This window comes from Scardinius erythrophthalmus (assembly GCF_964197995.2).
Source record: "Scardinius erythrophthalmus genome assembly, chromosome: 24".
In the NCBI taxonomy this organism is placed as follows: Eukaryota; Metazoa; Chordata; class Actinopteri; order Cypriniformes; family Leuciscidae; genus Scardinius; species Scardinius erythrophthalmus.
Genome location: NC_138244.1, coordinates 6,219,565 through 6,234,578, shown reverse-complemented (window position 1 = coordinate 6,234,578; position 15,014 = coordinate 6,219,565). Strand labels below are relative to the sequence as shown.

General features: G+C 37.1%; 1 protein-coding gene across 1 annotated transcript in view; it reads left to right on the top strand.

The window, feature by feature from the left end:
• pidd1 (p53-induced death domain protein 1) overlaps positions 1 to 14,587 on the top strand; it is an 18,602-nt gene extending 4,015 nt beyond the window's left edge. Inside the window, exons 3-15 of the mRNA XM_081355737.1 lie at positions 383 to 541; positions 725 to 776; positions 2,322 to 2,523; positions 3,387 to 3,536; positions 4,117 to 4,290; positions 5,597 to 5,744; positions 6,808 to 6,943; positions 7,672 to 7,822; positions 8,096 to 8,219; positions 8,356 to 8,471; positions 10,292 to 10,399; positions 10,557 to 10,735; positions 13,642 to 14,587. Of these exons, the coding sequence (XP_081211863.1) occupies positions 383 to 541; positions 725 to 776; positions 2,322 to 2,523; positions 3,387 to 3,536; positions 4,117 to 4,290; positions 5,597 to 5,744; positions 6,808 to 6,943; positions 7,672 to 7,822; positions 8,096 to 8,219; positions 8,356 to 8,471; positions 10,292 to 10,399; positions 10,557 to 10,735; positions 13,642 to 13,876 (1,934 nt within the window). The 3' untranslated portion in view covers positions 13,877 to 14,587. The remainder of the gene's footprint in view (positions 1 to 382; positions 542 to 724; positions 777 to 2,321; positions 2,524 to 3,386; positions 3,537 to 4,116; positions 4,291 to 5,596; positions 5,745 to 6,807; positions 6,944 to 7,671; positions 7,823 to 8,095; positions 8,220 to 8,355; positions 8,472 to 10,291; positions 10,400 to 10,556; positions 10,736 to 13,641) is intronic.
• Positions 14,588 to 15,014: the final 427 nt, after the last annotated feature.

Sequence of the window (15,014 nt, the reverse complement as noted above, 5' to 3'; positions counted from 1 at the left end):
AGTTAAAATAATATTGAATAATTAAATTAATATTTTATTAAATAATAAACAAAGTAGACAAAATGATAAATAATTGCCATTCAAAAGAAAAAAAAAAGATTTTTAGGTCTTTATAATAAAACAAAATATTATTTATGTTATGAATTATTTTTCCACATGAGGATGTCCCTTGCTAAATAAACACACAAACCACTCAAACGCTTTTACATCTGTAGTGTAAACGATAATGTGTCCTGATGACTCTCTAATGAACTGTTAATTTTTTTTAACAATTTTTTTAGCAGAAACAACTATTTTTGAGTGAGATTTGGAGCTTTTAAGGGAAGAATCTGGTGTTTGTGACCCTGTGACTGCTGACTGAATGGCTAACTCTGTGTCTCAGGATCTCTCGGCTCTCTGAGGAAGCTATTACTCCAGAGTAATGACCTGAGGACTGTTCCAGCATGTTTGCACTCCCTCCCGCTGCTCGACAACCTGGACGTGAGGAACAACCCGCTGGGCCGACCCCCGACGCCCCCCCCGCTCGCTCACCTCACCCCAGGTCTCTCTCCACTCGCACTGCTACGGCTTTAGTTCTCCATCAGTTATTGTAATAAGTGTTTATCATACAGATATGATCTGTTAGGATTACATCATGGATTCTGGATGTTTTTGTCATTGATGAATGAAACCGGAACAAACTAAGCCTGTTTGATCCCAATGAGACACTGTTTGTGTTTTATAGTTCTGGAATGTTCTGAGACCCCAGAGCTGCACCTCGGACTGGAGCAGCACAGGTGAGTTGAGCCCTTCATTTAAAGGGTTAGTTCACCCAAAAATGAAAATTCTGTCAGTAATTACTCACCCTCATGTTCTTCCAATCCCGTAAGACTTTCGTTCATCTTCAGAACACAAATGAAGATATTTTTGATTAAATCTGAGAGCTGGCTCACTCCTCCATAGGCTTCTATGTTATTGAAACTTGCCGGCCCAGAAAGTTAGTAAAGACAATGTTTAAAATAGTCCAAGTGACTACACTATTGGCCAATAGTGAGCCTACGTTCTGATGTTGCGCTGCGCTGTTACACTACGTGAACTCACTCAGAAGAAAATGAATAGTTGAATGAAGTCGTTATTTTTGTTGTTTTTTGCGCACAAAAAGTATTCTCGTCGCTTGATAAACTTAAGGTTGAGCCACTGTAGTCACTTGGACTATTTTAACAATGTCTTTACTAACTTTTCTGGGATGGCAGATATCGATTACCTATAGAAGCCTATGAAGGAGTGAGCCAGCTCTCAGATTTCATCAAAAATATCTTAATTTGTGTTCTGAAGATGAACGAAAGTCTTACGGGGTTGGAACAACATGAGGGTGAGTAATTACTGACAGAATTTACATTGTTGGGTGAACTATCCCTTTAACAAACACGCTCAGATTTAGTACACACTGTGGGGATTTTGAGAATGGCATACTACTATTAGGGATTATGCACCGATATGAACATTTTGGCCGATACCCATAACCGATAATTCGTTATATTTAAAAGCAGATAACTGATATATTGGCCGATAAATCTAAATCCAAATTTTAATATAATTTTTGACAAAAACTCACAATTAAAATGATAGCCATGAGCTAAGCACACACTTATAATTATGTTGTCATTATAATTTTATGTAGCTTATATGACAGACTTGTTACATAGTGTGTCCTTTTTTGCAGTGATTCCAATCATATTTCAAGCAATCCAAATCCATCATGGCAAACAATGCGCTTCTGAAGTGTCTCAGCTGAAGGAAATAATCCAGTATTTATCAGCTTTATTTATCTCCCACATTTTCTTATCGGGCCGATAACAATAACATGTCCAATATGGTGGCCGATATATCGTGCATCCCTAACTACTATACTAGTTCTGTTTGAACTACTGTTCAAAAGTTTGGGGTCGGTAAGTTTTTTATAATGTTTATGAAAGAAGTCTCTTTTGTTCACCAAGGCTGCATTTATTTGATCAAAAATACAATAAAAACCGTAATATTGTGAAATATCACTACAATTAAAAATTGAAGTTTTTTGTATCCCTGATCCAATCCGAGTCATTGAATATTGAGGATCTGCCAATACCGAATCCCGATACTTGTATTTTCCTAGTGCTTTGTGCACACTTCAAGTACATTAAAGTTATTCAAATCAACCCGGTGTATGCAGAGAGTTTCTCAGGGGCTCAGGGTAATTATATTTAAAGGCTCACATCATACATATATATGCATATACTACTTAAAAATTAGTATTTGGTATATATTCTATAATGTTCTGAATGTAAGTCTTCTCTGCTCATCAGTTTTCAAGTATCCCCTGCTGGTTGTCACGTGTTCCTTCCTGGAGGGGCGGAGCTCTTGTTTCCACGGAGATGCGTAAACACGGTCACACAACTCCAGTGGTCGGAGAGGAGGCCAGACAGGAAGTGGGTGTGGCTAGAGGAGCACGACATCCTGTTGAGTCGACAGCTGGAGCTCCGCCCACATGGAGCCACATTTGAGAAGGTTGTAATTTTTAGCTTATATTTATATAAATATAAATGCTTGCTACTGTTTTATGATGTAAAAATAATACAGTTAATAACTATAAATTAATAAAATGCAGTATTATATATATCGAAAACATATGATTAATTATTATAATTAATAAATAGTGGTGTCAAATTGATTAATCGCCATTAATCGCATCTGCATCTACAAACTTTTATGTTAGATGTGATTAATCAAGATTAATCGAGTTGCCAGCCTTATAAATATGAATAAAATATAATAATAATTATTATTTTTTATAGTGAAAGAAATCTCGTTTTATAAATACTAATAAGTAACTAATACAGTTAAAACTATAAATTAATCAAATACAATTTTATTATAATTAATAACATTAACTATTATAAATAGAATGTAATAAATGAAATATTATAATTAATAAATATATGAATATTATTAAAATATTATAATTATAATATTTTTATAGTGAAAGAAAGCTCCTGTTTTATAAGTAATAAGTAATACAGTTAAAACAATAAATTAATAAAATACAGTTTTATTATAATTAATAACCTTATATATTATGAATAAAAGAATAAATGAAATATTATAATTAATAAATATATAAATTGTTTAAAAATAATAATAATCATAATAATTTTATAATGAAAGAAAGCTGGGTTACAAGTAATAATTAATACAGTTAAAAATATTAATTAATAAAATACAGTATTATTATAATTAATAATATATGAACTATTATAAATAAAATATAATAAATTAATTATTATAATAAATAAATAAATATATGAATATTATTAATATATGATAATTATAATACATTTTCCGGTGTCTCTGTCACCCTGTCATTCTTTTAGCCGGTAGAGGTGTGCGTCCCCTATCGTAAAACACGGAAAGGTGACGTTGCGGTCCGCAGGTTTGATGGCCAGTCTTGGACGACACTACCGACTCTGACCAGGAGAGGGAGTGAGAAACACAGTTGCAGGCCTGGGGGACGCCCAGCACGGGTGAGCCAATCAGATCGCGCTCGTCAAATATTACGTTTCATATTGTTGCAACACCGTACACCATCACGAGAGCATTACTGCACACATATACAGTCAGACCTAAAATTATTCAGACACCTTCAACATTATCACAGTTTATTCACTATAGTTGTAAAATGGTAATAAAATATGACAAGAACTCAGAGTTATCAAATCGGTTGATATTTCACTGGTAGTCTCACAAATGAATTATGTTGAATATCTGTCAGATGGTAAAGTACACAATTAGATAATACCAATTTAGGTCAACCAATTACCAAGCAATGCTTCATTTTGTTCAGTCTGTGGTGTAGAAAGGTCGCATTTTAAAGCAATTAAAGAAAAAACACTTCAACAAAACATGGTTAGATCAAAGTGTCTGAATAATTTTTGGTCCCAAATGTTTCATATTTTTACTGGTAGTCACTGAATGAAGAATGTTTGGGTATAATATGTCAAAGTGTACTTTATTTTGCTATCCTCACTTACAGAAATGAACTATAGTGTTGTTTTGACTGTATATTCTGATGTGTGTGTGTATGTGGTGTGTGTGTGTATGTAGCTGGCCTGCTGCAGTGTGTCGCAGTTCTCGTGGTTCGTGGCCGTCTCTCGTCCTTTCCTGGACAGTTGCTCAGTGTCCCCTGAGGGGGCGCTGCTGGTTTCTCAGTTCCACCCGGGGATCAAACTCACTTTCCCTCCAGAATGCACAACAGAGACACGTACGGTCACACTGCAGGTCTGTTCAAGAAATACTATAATAAAATAACCACTGCTTCTAATAATGAGCTAATCATTTAAAGGTGCAGTGTGTACATTTTAGCGGTATCCAGTGGTGAGGTTGCGAATTGCACCCAACAGAAGTTACAGTGGCACACAGGAAATTATGTCGTCCTCTGAGACAGCAGAGAGTAGCCAGTTAAAGGGATAGTTCACTTTGAAATTAAATGTTGGTATGTTTTAGCTTACCTCAAGGGCATCCAAGATGTAGGTGTCTTTGTTTCCGCAGTAGTTTCAATTTTGATATTTTTAGGTCAAACCGTTCTTGTCTGTCAGTCATATAGTGCAGGTCTATGGTCACTATCTGAAAGAGCATGCACAGAGAAGTCCAAATTAAACAATTCCCCATCGTAAGTACACATTGATGGCCTAAGACACGAAACGAGCGGTTTGTGTGAGAAAACGAACAGTATTTATATCGTTTTTACCTCTTACACGCGTGAGAGATCACTTCCGGTGCTTTCCGGCGCTTGCGCAGACTAAGCCAGAACGCGCGCACACGTCACACACCAGAATGCGCGCGTGCCCTCAGATCACTTGGACGTGGTTGTGTACAAGAGGTAAAAAAGATATAAATACTGTTCGTTTTCTCACACAAACCACTCGTTTCGTGTCTTAGGCCATCAATGTGTACTTACGATGGGGAATTGTTTAATTTGGACTTCTCTGTGCATGCTCTTTCAGATAGTGACCATAGACCTGCATTATATGACTGACAGACAAGAACGGTTTGACCTAAAAATATCAAAATTGAAACTACTGCGGAAACAAAGACACCTACATCTTGGATGCCCTTGAGGTAAGCTAAAACATACCAACATTTAATTTCAAAGTGAACTATCCCTTTAAGCAATGAGGTTTCTTTTCAAAAATAAATTAAGAAATTATATTTACTTAATTATTCAGTAAAACGATGTGTTATTGCGTATATTATTGTTACCTGTTCATCATTGTGTCAGTGTTTTATTGGCTGACGTTAGCTCGCTTCTGTGCATGAAGAACAACATAATGACGAAACGCGTTTGTCCGTTCAGGGCCACTGTAGAAACATGTCTATGTAAGGAGACCCGCGGTGTGTGTAGATAGAAATGGCTCATTCTAGGGTAATAAAAACATAACGGTTCAACTATGTACAGAACATAGTTATGTATATGATATTGCATTTCTGTCAACAGATCCTCCTAAATATTACACAATGCACCTTTAACTGTTATGATCACATATTGCTCAATTCTGTGTTGATATATGAGTTTTTTCCCCTTTAGGTCGTGCAGGTGGTGCAGTCTGAGGTGAAACACCTGACCGGAGACCCTCACGCGAGTGCAAGCCCACTGCTATGCCTCTCTCAAACTCCCAGCATGCACTTCCTTCAGCCAATCACAGTCCAGATTCCTCTTCCACCTGGAGTGACTGGTATTTGCATCACGTTCACTTCTTTCTAGGAAACGGTTTAATTGTTAAACTGAGCAGATCTTAATCTTATTAGAGACTCATTCCTGCCTGAGATTTACATTTACAGACATTAGCGGTTTAACTTATGCAGACATTAAAGCTGCTAAACAAATGAGGAATGTGTAAAATGTGCTTATTATATACAGCAGCCTTCATTTGCACTTTCAACACTAGATCTATTGTTTTAGCATTTCAGACTCAGGTTTTATTTTGTCAAATGTCTTTATTTATTTATTTTTTGTTAATGACACGCTTTGATTATTTTTATTTAATTCAGGGGTTCCCAAACTTTTTTGTCAACCGAACCCCTTAGACATAAAATATTAACTTAATATTTTGAGTTAATATTGCAATAATTTAACAATACCTTCACATCTTCAAAGTTCTCTGATGTCAGTTCAAGGTCATATGATATACAAGTAAATAGATAAAATATAAAAAAAAATTAAAGTAAGTGTTTTATTTTGACTTTGTGGCTGGACTGAAACGTGAACTCAAACAGATAAGAGGGTTCTAGTCCACATTACATTCACAGTTTTTTATTTATTTATTATATTTTAATAATTATTATTATGTTGTAGCAAATTATAAAACAAGATAATAATAAAAAAAATATTCTTTATGTATACCCTAGTGAAAAATAAATATACTAAAATGTATTTGTCATTTATTTTATACTAAGTATACTACAAATACATTTATATATATATATATATATATATATATATATATATATATATATATATATATATATAATTTTATAGTTTTTTTATAAGTAGTTTATGTATAAAAATGCTTGTGTTGTCACATGACCTCACTACATCAAATGCGAATGGTATCCTATTCAAGAAAATCACAGTTGATATTTGTCATAATGTATTGTATGGAAATTTAAGGTTTTGTCATGGGAGACAGTGTTTGGTGCTGTTTACACACTGCAAAACTAGAGTAGTATGGTAGTGTGCTCTGAATAAAGCAGTGTGTACTGCTGATGGATGTTTTAAGCTCATATGTGTGTGTTCAGGACACATGGTGGACATGTCCCGTTTGCACCTGATGCACGGCGACCCCACGGCCCACACCTGGACTGACGTCACCGCTCAGGTGTCCCTCTACGTCACGCACATCTACGCCGTCTTCTCAGTCACACACTTCTCATGGTGAGCAGAAAAGAAGCTCACCAAGGCTGGAGTTATTTGTTATTTAAAATAACTGTTTTCTATTTAAAAATATGTTAAAATGTATTTTTTTCCTGTGATCAAAGCTGAATTTTCAGCATCATTACTCCAGTCTTCAGTGTCACATGATCCCTCAGAAATTATTCTAATATGATGATTATTATCAATTATTATTGGTTCTTAGGTGGTTCTTGTTATTATCAATGCTAAAAACTCTTCATATTTTTGTGGAAACCGTGATACATTTTTTCCAGGATTATTTGATGAATAGAAATTTTAAAAGAACAGCATTTATTTGAAATATAATTTTCTTTGTACCATTACAAATGTCTTTACTGTCACTTTTGATCAATTTAATGCTTCCTTGCTGAATAAAAGTATTATTATGTTTAATCTTACTGACCTCAAACTTTTGAATGTTCGTGTATCACAGGTTCCACAAAAATATGAAGACTGGAGTAATGATGCTGAAAATTCAGCTTTGATCACAGGAATAAATTACATGTTAAAATATTCAAATAGAAAACATTTATTTTAATTTGAAATAATATTTCACTGTTTTACTGTATTTTTAATCAAATAAATGCAGCCTTGATGAGCAGAAGAAACTTCTTTCAAAAACATTAAAAATCTTAATTATTCCAGACTTGTGACCGGTAGTGTAAACGCATACAGTCTGTCATATAGTGTGTGTGTGTGTGTGTGTTCAGGTACTGGTTGTGGTACACCACTCACAGGTGTGTCAGTGGTGTTGTCAGGAAGATGTATCACCGCTTGAAACAGTTCCGGGTTCGATTCCTGGCGCTACAGAGAAAAAACGACCCAGAGCAGGTTCTGCTGCAGTGCCTGCCATCTGACAAGGTGGGTGTGTGTGTGTGGTTGTATGTCGTTTCTAGGGTGTTCTGGGTAGGCTGTGGTCACACTAGACCTTTAACACAACATGTTTCACAACATACATTGCAAATTAATGGAAGTCAATGTCATGAAAAGGGCAATGCAAAAAGAATCCACGTTCAAGTCTGTGATATTCGTTTCCAGGAAGTCAATCTATGAACTTCTTAATAATTATAGGCTCTAATTTCACTAAAATGATACGCTACAGTTTTAGCAGTGCTTGTTGGTGTCTCTCTTCAGGCTGAAAGCAGGTTGTCGTCTCTGTCGGAGCAGTATGAAGGTCCTCAGCCGTCTGAGTTGTGTATCCTGCTGGAGGGAGAACAGTTCTTCGCTGGCTTTGAGAGAGGCATCGACATCAGCGCAGGTGCTGGACACAATAAACAAGCCTCAACCTATACAGCATGAATAGATGCAAACTACTAAACACATTAAAGTTAACCCAAATGGTTGATGCAAACTATTAAACATATTAAAGTTAACTCGAATGGTTGTGTCCTCAGACCGTCCTGACTGTAAAGAGGGCAGACTCTCATTCACCTTTTACTCTCACCTGAAGAACATTAAAGAGGTCCATGTGTGCCCGATCAGCCCACAGCAGGGCCCCGTGAGAGGACAGGTGAGACAGGGTTGATCGTTATTAAATCAGTCCAGTATTTCAGCTGTGCAACTCACTTATCTTCCATGGCTGTGTCTGAAATCGCCCCCTATACCCCTAAACAGGGCACTATTTGAGGGGACAGCCTTTTGCAGTGGTGTCTGAAACCATAGTGGACGTTATCTAGTGCACTCATTCAATCCCACAATTCACCGCAATAACGGGTGTACAACCGATGTACGCTCAAAGGCTAGAGAATACCCATAATGCACTGTGATGGTCGCGCCGAATGAATTCCTGTGTCTGACCAGAAGATGGCGCCGGATCTGAATCATCCATCCATACGTTTTCCAAACCGCTGGTCCAATGTGGGTACAGCGTAATATCATACAGGTATAAATTCAGATTAAACTGTTTAATTAAAGGGATACTTCACCTCTGGGAAAATGAATGTGTATTTAAAATAGGTCATTTAAGTAGAAGAAATGTGAAGAAATTTTTGAATTTGGAGCTTTCTAGACTGAGAAAAGCCAGAAAATGTATTTTTGGCTTATGTGGATGAAAGACAACAACTCCCAGAATGCACTTGCTTCGCTGCCTTAGGAGGCCACGCCTACCGGTAAGAGTGCGCAGTTGTAAACAACAAAGCTAGCCTACGTGATGAGTTTGCCAGGGATTTAGAGATCGTCCAAAATGTCCGGGATTCGGCTTTTGCGTTCTACAGTCGCCATTCATCATGTTTACTGTGGCGAGCAGGACGAGGCTGACGGCCGCGGGAGAACGGCGCGAGGCCGGTGGTGTCATTACTGAGACGCGCCGGGTCTCGCATCTCTCACGGAGGAGCGGAAATTTTTCTTAGCATTGGTAAAACGCACATCAACCGATCACTTGTTTAGCGTTCATGTAAACACTACATTCAAATTCACCAATCAGAATGAATTCAGTTAGATTGAAAGGTGTGCATGTAAACAATGAATGGCGACCGCAGAAAGCAAAAGCTGAATCCCGGACATTTTGAACGATCTCGCCCGCCGGACAAGTCCGGGAAAAGGAGGACGGATACTTACTCAGCTTTCTCCTATTATTCAGCTTTCTCCACAGAACAAGAGCCTGCTAGCTTAGCTTCCAAAGAAAGACGGCTGACACTGTGTACATTCTGAGTGAGATCCCACCCTGTATGGGCGGGCTGAAAACATGCGGAACAGCTCCTTCTACTGGCTGTAGTCTTTAGCCTCTGTCCAGAAAATCCTCAGATGACGCAAAATGACGTTTTTTGCGTCATCGGAGGATTTTTTCCAGACAAAAAATACATAAATCTCTCCTCTCAGGCGGATATGAGTGTGGAAAGCATGGTAATTAGAAAATACTACAGGTTTTCTACTAATACAAAGCTTAATGCTAAATCCTGAAGTAACCCTTTAAGGTTTATACTGCTAGTTTCCATGACAGAGTTCAAGATCAATCTTTTCATAACTACTGGAGCTGCCAGTTTACTAAACCTCAGATGATTATTATACAGCAGAAACTATGCAAAAGCGGCAGCCGTTCCGACGCACTCAGTGTCCGAATTCACTCTCTCGTTTTCACTTGTTCAAATGAACTATATTAGTGGACTGATGTGGGGAATAGTGAACGAGGGTACAGGTGGCGATTTTGAACACAGCTCATGTTCTTCTCAAATGCAAAGCGTTTTGTTAGCTCCTCCCACTTTGGAATCTCATTGGTCGAACATATAGCTTTGCATATCGACCTCATATGTGATCTGATCAGATGTGATGATGATGTTGTTGTGATGATTATTATAACTTTTACCTCTCTTGTAATAAGACGTTTCCCTCCAGGTTTCATTTTACAGGGGTGAAGTGCCTATTGATCTTCCAGAGGAAGTAGCAAGTAAAAGAAAAGGTCACGACAACCAGTGGATGGCGACGCTTCCTCTGCGGATTCCTGTGAGCGATCTCGAAAACCAATAATGTTTCAAATCAGTCACTTATTAGTTTCCCTTTTTGGTTAGGAAGCTGCTTATGTAGAGAGTAGACAGCAAGGCAGTAGAATTTAAACTATGATAGATAATTATGAATTGTTTGATCATATTTTCATACACAGAACGCTGACTGTGATGGGAACATCTCCGGCGAGCTGAACCTGGGCGACCCGGAGAGCGGCTACCTGACACAGGCCAACCTGCTGTCCATCTCCTTACGCATCAACCAGGAGTGGCAGAATATCGGCATCAACCTGGGCATCGGCTACGACCAGCTGGAGCGAATCCGAAACCAGCACAGGTGAGCATCAGATCAGAGCCGGTGAGGAGTGTGTGAAAGAGCCCGCCAGCAGATGGTGCTGTAAATCACACTGATCTTCATTAAAGGACAGATTTTACAATTCTGATGATCAGTGAGTCTGAGGTATAACGAATGCACAGTATTTGGGGAAATATTGTGTGGCATTCACTGTTGTCAAATGATTCACTCATTTCAGATTTCAAAAGAACAGCAGTGATAACAGATTATACATAAATTGTGTTTATTGCAGCATTAGATATCCGTTAACACTGATGACTCATTGAATATTAATTACATTTATGGCTGGACAGTGCAGGAATTATTACCAAACCAGATCAGTATGACTTCATTAATATTCATGAGCTTTTCTTTTGGCCTTTCTTTGCTTTTATTGAGATAGGATAGTAGAGAACTGACAGGAAGAGAAGAGAGGGAGAGGATTGGGAAAAGTCGAACTCGGGTCGCCCGAAGCGCAGCAGCGCTACATGTCGGAGCATTGACCACGAGGCTATCGGTTCCAACATCATGAGCTTTTTAGGACCGATTTCAGAACCAAATATCATAAGTTCAGGTTTTTTGTTTTTTTGAGATTGGTTTGCTCTATCACAGACATGTCTGCGCTGGTATAAAATCACTATGGGAAATGCATTACAGAGAAAGAGAGAGGCAGTGTGAAAATGAGTGATGGAGGAAAGAAATTAAGACAACAGTGGTGAAATTTGAGTGTTTGGTTTTGATCAGTCAGCCATCTGGGACACTGCAGGAGACGGGACACATTCACACGCATGCATGCACACTCATTTTCTCAAGCCCTCTATGTTATGGCCCTCTTTTCTGTAGTCTGTTCGTTTTTTCGTCTTTACACCCCTGTATCTCTCAAGTCAACTTAAATTTCAAGGTTACACTTTATTTTAAGGTGTCCTTGTTACACTGTAATTATACATTTGAGTAACATTAATTAAGAACGTGCTTACTATAGAGTTAGGATTAGGGTTTGGTTAGTTGCATAATGATGCCTAATTTACTGTTATTACTATAGTAAGTACCAGAACAATGTAAAAAAGTGATACCAATATCAATAAATGTGTTCTATAAAGCAACAAAATGACAGACAAAATTATATAAATTATGAAAAATTAAATTAATTCTAAAGTGTTGCGATCAATAAAAGTCCAAAGAAATGTCAGCATAAATGAGGCACAAAATTCAGTTATTTATTTCAAGGCATATGACATTACATTTATATGAATAATTGTATGCCTTAATTATTTAGGCTCATATACACTCACCTAAAGGATTATTAGGAACACCTGTTCAATTTCTCATTAATGCAATTATCTAATCAACCAATCACATGGCAGTTGCTTCAATGCATTTAGGGGTGTGGTCCTGGTCAAGACAATCTCCTGAACTCCAAACTGAATGTCAGAATGGGAAAAAAAGGTGATTTAAGCAATTTTGAGCGTGGCATGGTTGTTGGTGCCAGTCGGGCCGGTCTGAGTATTTCACAATCTGCTCAGTTACTGGGATTTTCACGCACAACCATTTCTAGGGTTTACAAAGAATGGTGTGAAAAGGGAAAAACATCCAGTATGCGGCAGTCCTGTGGGCGAAAATGCCTTGTTGATGCTAGAGGTCAGAGGAGAATGGGCCGACTGATTCAAGCTGATAGAAGAGCAACTTTGACTGAAATAACCACTCGTTACAACCGAGGTATGCAGCAAAGCATTTGTGAAGCCACAACACGCACAACCTTGAGGCGGATGGGCTACAACAGCAGAAGACCCCACCGGGTACCACTCATCTCCACTACAAATAGGAAAAAGAGGCTACAATTTGCACGAGCTCACCAAAATTGGACAGTTGAAGACTGGAAAAATGTTGCCTGGTCTGATGAGTCTCGATTTCTGTTGAGACATTCAGATGGTAGAGTCAAAATTTGGCGTAAACAGAATGAGAACATGAATCCATCATGCCTTGTTACCACTGTGCAGGCTGGTGGTGGTGGTGTAATGGTGTGGGGGATGTTTTCTTGGCACACTTTAGGCCCCTTAGTGCCAATTGGGCATCGTTTAAATGCCACGGCCTACCTGAGCATTGTTTCTGACCATGTCCATCCCTTTATGACCACCATGTACCCATCCTCTGATGGCTACTTCCAGCAGGATAATGCACCATGTCACAAAGCTCAGATCATTTCAAATTGGTACAAATTGGTATAATATCATATATATATATATATATATATATATATATATATATATATATATATATATATATATATATATATATATATATCATAATTATGAGAATGCCGTTTTAAATGTTTGATTACGTTAATGAAATTTGGGGGTTAAAAGTGCTTAACTGTTATCAGTGCAAAATTACCTTATTTATGTATGCTCCTTTTTCTTTTTTAATTTTATTAATCACAACATTTCATTGTATATTTTATTTATTATTATTTGCCAATTTTTAAAAAATATTATTGATTTAGATATATAATTATTTAATTTGGTTCATTATATATCCATCCATGCTTTAATTGACATGGCAAAAATTGTGCGTGTTTGTGTGTATAAATAAAAATATTTAGTTTGTTTACAAAAATGAATGATAATTTGGGGGTAATATCATGTCATGATATTATTGCAAAAATGCACAGTGCAAAAAACTTCATTGTCAAAATAAAATGGGTTTATACAATAACAATACGGTTTTATTTTATTTTTATTAAAATCATACAAAACAGCATATCAAATACCGCCATGATGTACACACATTGACATGACAAACATTGTGTACAATAACAGGAAACATAATTTTAACAAATAAATTAAGAATGGCACTAAAAATTGCGATAGTAATAAAAATAAAATGGCATCTCCATGTGTTTGTTTTGTCAGGGACAACTTTGGGGCCCAGGTATTGGCGATGCTCTTTCATTGGGCGAGAGGGCAGCAGGGGGCGGGGCCTGGGGCGGTGCAGCGGCTGGTGAAAGCACTGGTGGACAGTGGCAGGCGGGACCTGGCGGAAGAAGTACAGGACGTAGTGACTCTGGGAAAGAAGAAGTATGAGGAATCACTAAAGCGAGTCGGGCTGGAGACACCAGCTACCTCTGCAGACCCTCAGTCCAGCTGACACACACACACACATGATCGTGCTGAGAGCAGATGCCAAGAACATGACTAACAGCAGCACTGGAGATACACATGGACATACAGTGTCTCTTCTCACAGGTCTCAGATCAGCTGTCTGTCTGAATGATGTCTCAAGAACTCAGTGTCCAGCTTTATTCATAGTAAGACACAATGTAGCACTCAATGGACCTTTTCCCTGTTACAGGTTCAAGAAACAATCAAAAACATGTATGCATGTGGGTGAATCTCATGTAGCCTCTCAAAAAGGGCCATATTTCACCTCAAAATCAATTAAAAATGAATGAAATTAAACTAACTTAGTAGGAAACAGGCAGAAAATATATTTTGCACAAGGAAAATTAAGCCATTAATAATTGTTATTGTGGCATTTTCAGTACAAGCCCATTTATCTCCAAATTCTCATTTGCTGGGATGCTTCCAGATTTTACCAATTTCTATTAACAATATTTTCAGTGGCGATCCTCGTCGCTGTAATACAGTATTTTTTATTGTATTACAATAGCAATGTGTGTATGTGTAAATATATACAAAGTTAAATATATATATAGATACAATTTTGTATGGTTACCAGAATGCTGTTTTTTGTTGCATTTAATCAATTAGAAATGCATATTTGTCATGAAATAATTGCACAAATGCACGGAAGAATATGCAAAAAAATAAAAGTTTAATAGTCAAAAGGGGATTTATACAATAACCCTAGTTTTACAATTTTTAAAAAATTTAAATAAATTGAACACAGCATGTCACAAATGGGCAAATATTGAGGCATTTAATAATAATAATTATAATGGAGATGATAATAGTGCAAAAAATAAAACCACATTGTCATAACCTTAAGAAATCATATATATATATACATATAATTTCTATGTGTGTGTGTGTGAATGGCGTTTTAATTATTTATTTTTTTGCTTTACGTAAATGACAGTTTGGGGTAAAAACTGCTTATTTGTTATGAAATTAATGCAAAAATAAAAATAGGCTTAGTATTTTCTTTATGCAGAATCAACATCTAATGTATGTTGTAGTGCAGTTTGACCAGGACGTGTTCTTGACAGGCCTCGTGACATTCATCCTCGCATCTGGACAATCCAAACTACATGATTAAATTATTA